Below are 7,582 nucleotides of genomic sequence, written 5' to 3'. Positions count from 1 at the left end.
CAATAGTAAAAGTCTTTCACACGTCCGTAAAAACCATCTTTATAATTTGCTGATAATTTTAATTCAACAACAACCCAAAATGCTAAAATGACAGTTCACCTGGAAAATAGTAAAGCACGAGCTAAGAATTACGTTTAGACACGAAATATCGATGTTCAAAATTCCATAGCCTACTTGACGACGAATTTTTTTGAACGCACGTTAGGTAGTCAGAATAAAATGGCCGAATTAGTGGACTTTCCGGTAAACTACCATGTTGACTAAATTCGCACAAGCTTTTGCATGATGAAACTATTCGTTGTTTCTCGGAGCCAGGTTGCCTCTGTACGATTCCTAAATCTACATTTAATTTTAAAACAGAAACTCAACGTGTAACTGATGATTTGTTCTGTTTGGCCACGCTCTATCACATCATAAGGATTGTGTTATGGGTAGGTATGAAACGTGTAAAAGACTCAGATATATATCTAACTATATAGGTACAGGGAAAAGTACATTATTATTAGGTATACATTTATTCATATTTTCACGAGTGGATAATTTCAAGACACTCCTCAATTTCCTGTTACAAAGAAGCAAAGATGGTGGAAGAAAGAAACTTCAACTCAACTACTCAACTCTCCTTCCAACAAAAATGTCCAATGCGCAGCTTAATTTTTCGTTGGATGTTAGAGATAATTGGTGTTATTTACCTTCTTCTTTCAACGTGCGCGAAGAAATTCCTATCAAAAAGAGATAGACGATATCAGTAGAAGATGTAGCATCTTGTTTGAATTAGATTTTTATTCAATTTATTCTGCTTCCCAAATCGAGAGGAATAAATATAAAAATAAATGTCGTTTACAATACACTATGATGATACTAAAAAAAGTGAAGCTGAAAAACTAAAATCGAATGAATCTAATATATTATGTACTTCTACCTTTCTATAGATAGATTTCAGAAAACTTTTCATTTCGTGTCACTCTCAATGGGGTATTGGTCTTATAATTAAATTGCAAACAAATATGATATTTTTGATACCTCAAAATTGATGTATTTATCTACTTTTGAGTGTACGCATAATAAGATAAAAAAAGACTAAGTATCAATTACCGCCCCATTTTCAAATATTGTGTGAAATATAAAAAAATATTTGAATGCGCACCTAGCGGAAGTAAGGATAAAATATGACGATTAATCTCGAACCTATTCCAAACGAGGATTTCTGCCTCTCGAAACCACCGTTTGAAATTTAGAAATATTAAAATTTGTCTATACATTCATTAATTTTAGAGGCCTTTTAGAAATTTTCATTAGGCCCATTATCAAAGCTCGGCCGATGCTTAGATTTCGGATGAGGAGCCGAACGACCAATCGCCGGTCGTTCGGATGTTAACGGAGATGTTCGTTAGAACGGCGCCATATTAAATTTGAACGATCATTTATAGCTATCTAGCGGTGCCGGTTAGTAGTGTGCTCAAGTCGCGTAGATCTCGCTTGGCGTGTTGTTTAAGAACAAACAGATTAAATATAAACAAAAATGAGTTCCAAAGAGAATAACGAAGTTGCTGTTGACAAAATCGAAAATGAACAGAATTCTGGAGATGCTAAATGTGAATTGAAAGGAACGAAACGAACGGCAGAGGTGAGAATAAATTTTAATCATCAAACTTCTTATTGGATGGTATTTTAGTTGTTGATTGCTAAATATAACTCCAGTACGATCATATATTTCCTAGAAATTAATATGTTAGAATATACCTCTCGAAATTATCGTATTTGTTGTTGTATTTAAGTTTAAGCAATGTGTAAAAGTATCGACATCACTATGTCGCCATGTGAATGCCTTTCCCTTGGCTATGTATTGGTAATGAAGAGTTATAGCTGTGATTTTTTTATCCACTTGAATATTTAGTTGCCACAGATTTTCAGTTATTCAACAATACTTTGATTTTGATTGGATGTAAACATGTTCTCCAACATCCCGCCATAACACTTTCGATACCCTGTGGAAGGCTAGGCGCTTCGGAAAGCGAGGCTTGGCGCTCAATTCAATATGGCTGATCAATAGTCACCTTCTGTACCCTGGAAGAGGCTATTTGACTTGCTTGTTGCGAAAGATTGATGTCTATTTTAAAGTTGGTTACTTCAATCTTCTATGAAATATTTTCATGATTTTGAACTTTAGAGATTTATATAGGCTATATCAAATTATCCAACGTTGTTAACCTAATTTTTGAAATACGGAAACGCATCTATAAACTTATCTCAACGGTTGCCCGCATTTTCATTGGGATTTTAAGTTGGAGATTGGTCCCCTCGTGTGAATTTGAAGCGAATTGTTGATTTTTTTCATAATTGGTTTTATTTTCTGCTAATAGGTGTACTCGATGAACTGCATTTGTCGAAAATATTTTTTAAACGTGATGAATTATTTTTTATCGGTACCTATTATGCGCGCGCGATTTTTGAATACTTTTGCATGCAACTGGTTCGAGTTCATGCTAACATTCAATAACGTATTCGCTAAAATTTTATAAATCGACCCTTTCTATGTTTTTAGATATATTAAAAAAAAAGAAAAATCATGATTCGACTTTATTTCAGTAACGTTGAATTTTGAAACGTGGAAACCCTTCCCCTCAACTGGTCCATATTTAAAAAAAAAGTTTGATTCATAGCATAGCATAATATTTTTATCGCAATTAGAATTAGGTGTACAAAATGATCCTTCACATTAATGAAGGAAATGAAAAAAATTTACAAAATTAAGTGGTATTTAATTTTAGCTTTTTGTATAAGTGCAAATGATACTCGTACGATATTTTGTAAAGAATATTATGAAAAATATTTTTTAATTAATTTCATTTGCGTGCAAAGAATACGAATTGACAGGGTGATAATTTTAATTCAAAATCAAAACGTAATTATTAGTTATAAGTTCCCAAAAAACCCAATGAATAATTGCATTATAGTGGGCGTCAATTTTGAATTTCTATGATACTTATTTAGTTCAAAACCCTCCAGTAACAAGAAGCATGAATACCTTGTATCAATGTACCAAGTTATTTGATAATTACCTATATCTTTTTGTATAAGATCAATTATTATGAATGAATGAATTACTTTTGAAGTCCTTATGAATTGCCCTGCCAATTATTTTCCAGATCATTATTGTCATTGATTTTCAGGATAAAACGGATGATGCTAAGAAAGCTAGGAAAGATAAGGAAGAAAATGGTGCAGGGTCAGCAGGTGAGGAAGTAGAGGAAGAAGAAGAGGATTATGATGAAGATATCCCAGAAGGCTTCGATGAAGAGATTGAAGGAGAAGGTAAGGAATTTTGAAATATTTTATTTCTCTTCATTAAAAGCATTCTGCCATCGAACTATTTATTTCCTGAAACTGGGAATTTATTGAATTTTAATTTTCAGAAGAGGACGATGATGATGAGGAAGCAGTGGAAGGTGAAGAAAGTGTAGAAGAAGAAGAAGACGATGCATAATAATATGGGGTAGCTGTATGGCTATCTGTGTGAACAACTAGTGACAAACTATTAAAAGTGCAAAGTCCCAAGCTACATTGTGGCTGAAAATAATAGACTCGACAAATTCTCAATAACATTTTATTATTTTACCTCAGTCAGTATCATATAAATCTCAAACTATGAGTTCTAATTAAAGGAATTAAGTTCAAAAATCCGTTATATTTCGTATTTGTGTTCACGATCTACCTTGTGACCTTTGCAGTGATTTCAAACCGGGAGAGAGAATTTGTTTTGGACTGCGACAGAACCCGCAGTACCTGACTCTTTCTTATTCTTTAACTTATTATTACGTATCTTCTTCGATTTGTAAAAAATGTCCATTTGTGTAAAATAGACTTAAAAGATAAGCTTGAGTTTGTCTCTTAGTACAGTAATTTTTAATTTTTGGGTTTTTGAGATCCAGTGAGAATATCGTGAAAGTTAATCGTGAGGAATTTCTAATAGTTTTGATTTCTTTAATTTCTGGTCGAAATTATGAATGAATTGTGTGTTATCATTGACGGCAATAATCTATTGCAAAGTAGGATATAATAGAAAATAGTCCCTGAACCTGTTTTAACTGCTGTATCCTGTGTGTATAAAATTTTATTTAGTTTTCTGTAATTTAATCTAAAAGTAACAAACTTGAGCTGAATCCATTGAATTGTTTTTTGTATTTCTGAAAACATTTTCGAATATAACTTAGGTAATTGTCTGTTATGAACTGGAACATTTTGGTTTCATCCATTCCACAAAGTAATTCTGTTGAATCGAGTTACATGCATGTGATACATACAATGTCTTTTATAAAAAAAATTCTTGAATTGAAGCCAAAGCAATTACAAAGAAAACTGTTAGTTTGTAATAACTTTGATTTCCTGGACAAGAAATTTTTTTATGAAATGAAGTTATGTGTATATCTTGGATTGTGAAGATATTTGGCCTTTTTCATTTTTTGTATGCAAAGTTTGATGACAACTAAATTTTTTGTAACAGTGCTGTATGAACGTTCTTGAGTGATGAAAATGGATACAAATTGTTTCATAATTATTTGTTTTATTTCTTCCCAAGAACCAATTCTACATGTAGATTTACCATTTCATTCATTTATTTTATTACTAATTGTTGACCTTTCAATTATAGAATGAAATAGAATCGTCTTCAAGCTGTTGTAGAGAAGTTTTAAAATAATTTATAATGGTAATCGGGCTGGCAGAAATCTATGTTCAGAATAGCCATGTATAAGAAAGCTTAGGTCGTTGAACACCAGGTATCGCATCAATGCGGCATCGTATACAATGACTTAATCCAACATCACATACAGTGATAAACAACTTGTTAGTTACTGTAACTGTAACATCACACACAAAGATTAGAGAGATGATATCTAATCTTTGATCCAGAGATAAGCTCTTGATCACAAATCTCATGAGTATGCTCTCTACTATACTGTCTTGCAGCACCTGGCACTAGTCCGTGAATTATTTTTAATTGTAAAATACGAATGACAGCACCTTAAAGACACCTAACTATCAATGATATATGAGTGGCTCAGAGGAAAAGTGATCTAACTACAATTAAGTGAAATGTTGGAAATGAAGGTTTTACGTTTCAATTGATTGAAAAACCGCATTGATATGTATGGAAAATTTTGTTGAGAGGAAAAACAGTAAATGGGTATAACTCGGTCAAAACGACGATTTGACTCATACCACTCATAAGAAGAATAATATGCAACCTTTGGTACCCAAATATCGGTATAACTCAAAAATCGGAATTTGTGACTTATACAACTTTTCCTCTGACCGGCTCATATCGTGATCGATTACTAGCTGTTCGATATTTTTCACTCGATCTACTTGTGAATTGAGTTTGAATAAAATCACTGAATAACCTTATATCTATATTCGTTGAATTTGGTTACATGAATGATGTGAGTGAATAGACTCCTTATTCTAGAATGACGCTGTGTGGTACTGATATCAAAGATTATAGACATTATAGACTCTATAATCTTTGACCAAAGAGGAACTGCTGATGCTGATACCAAAGATATTACCAAAGATCCTCTTTGATATTACACATGTGTGTAATATCTTTGGCTGATACGGCTCCTATATTCGTGGACAGTACGGAATGTATGTGCGCATGGTACATATGAGTTAAAATTTGAATATAAACAATACACTAGCAAAGATTATAGAGACAAGAACAACTTTCGCCGTACTAAAAATCAGAGATTATAGACAGAGTTAACCTAATCTAACTATAATCTTTGCTAAAAATGTTCCCTCAAAAACGGGGAAAATAAGGGTCGCTGCAATCATTTGGAGGAATCAATAAAAGGCGGGAATTTTAGCGTCAGTTTGAAACATTGAACTCGAAAAGAAGTTGACTTCGATGAGCTCTCTAGAGTGCAATTCTCCATTGAATCAACTGTTTGGTTTTCTAGAATTTTCGAAACAATTTCTATGCACTCCATATCCTAAAACGTAATAGAATATCCTCATTTTCAGACAGAGTAGAAAATAGGTCATTTCAGAGGGGTCTAACCACTTGCTCATTTTTGACGAGATTTTTGAAATCGAGTTTTTATGCTAGGATGGAAGCCAACGCTGATTATAACAACCCATATACATATAGTCTCTATGTCTATGTCTCTATGTCTATGATACAACCGGAAATCCCAATTTGATCAGACGAATATAAAAGAAGATATTACAGATTGAAATTTGCAATTTTTGAAAAATGCCATTTCGGAGATGAGAATCTAAACTAAGAGAAATAAGCTTTCGAAAATGCTCGCAATAGATTCAGCGTATTCGAAAACCTATATCTGCTCACCAAACTTTCGGATATCTAACACTGTTCACCAGAAAATCAAATTTTTAATTTGTCCATTTTTCAACATTCGAGTTAGGTATCCATCAGAAAAATCATAGTAGATTTGAACGTGATACATACTAAAAACTAGAAGAGCAACCTTTCTAGTGATAAATCCCGACATTTCATCCACCCCGGCGCAGCCGTTCGGTCTTGAGGAAGTTTTAACTGAAGCCAACTTTTTCCGGAATTTTTCGAAGATCAGCTTTCGAGTAGTTTTTCTTCCAGGATATTTATCGTCGATCTGAATGTGATACATATTCTGAAAGAACAATTCTACTAGTAATAAATCTGAGAAGTTCATCCATCTCAGCGCATTCGTTCGGTCTCGACGAATTCTCAAGTGAAATTTGCAATTTTTGAAAAATGACCTTTCCAAGATAACAATCTGAACGAAGGGAGATAGTTATCTCTAAACTGTATGTTATAGATTCAGCTTGTTCGAAAACCTTTATTTTCATACCAAAATTTCAAATATCTGGCCCTGTTTTGGAGGAAATAATTTGTTTTTGTTTTTTCACTTCTCATTTTCGAGTTGAATGCGCAGAGCTCTCTAGAGTTCAATTCTCTATTGAATGATCAACTGTTTGTTTTCTAGAATCTTCAAAACAAATTCTATGCACTCCTTATTTCAAAACCGTAATAGAACATCCTGATTTTCAGACAGAGTAGCAAATATGTCATTTTAGGGGGGTCCAATCCCTTGCTCATTTTTGACCCAAAAAATCGAGATTTTCGGAATCAGTTTTCTAGGGTGGAAGTCTAGGCTATGCTGATTATAGAACCGGTAATCCCAATCGGATCAGAGGAATATAACAGGAGATATCGCAGATTAAAATTTGCAATTTTTGAAAAATGCCATTTCGGAGATGAAAATCTGAACTGAGAGAAATAGGCTTTCGAATTCGCTCGCAATTGATTGAGCGTATTCGAAATCTATATTTGCTCACCAAAGTTTCGGATATCTAACACATCAAATTTTTAATTTGTCAATTTTTCAACTTTCGAGTTAGGTATCTATCAGAAAAATCATAATACCTAGATTTAAACGTCAACTTTCTAGTGATAAATCTCGACATTTCATCCATTAATTCAGATGCATACCTCCCGCTGATATGAATATCAACAAACAAGTGTTACGATCTGAATTGAACTAGCCTATTTGCCATCGTCAGGGCCCTAAATGGAGTA

At 33.2% G+C, this 7,582-nt stretch overlaps 1 protein-coding gene across 1 annotated transcript; it reads left to right on the top strand.

Moving 5' to 3' along the window:
• The first annotated feature begins 1,419 nt into the window (after nt 1-1,419).
• Nucleotides 1,420-4,555, top strand: LOC123309854 (acidic leucine-rich nuclear phosphoprotein 32 family member B). Its single transcript, XM_044893142.1, has 3 exons — nt 1,420-1,627; nt 3,174-3,315; nt 3,417-4,555. Exons 1-3 carry the CDS (start codon nt 1,523-1,525, stop codon nt 3,485-3,487), a joined length of 318 nt encoding a protein of 105 aa, XP_044749077.1. The 5' UTR covers nt 1,420-1,522; the 3' UTR covers nt 3,488-4,555.
• Nucleotides 4,556-7,582: the final 3,027 nt, after the last annotated feature.

Source organism: Coccinella septempunctata, chromosome 3, assembly GCF_907165205.1.
Source record: "Coccinella septempunctata chromosome 3, icCocSept1.1, whole genome shotgun sequence".
Taxonomy (NCBI): Eukaryota; Metazoa; Arthropoda; class Insecta; order Coleoptera; family Coccinellidae; genus Coccinella; species Coccinella septempunctata.
This window is presented reverse-complemented; position numbering and strand designations above follow the sequence as displayed.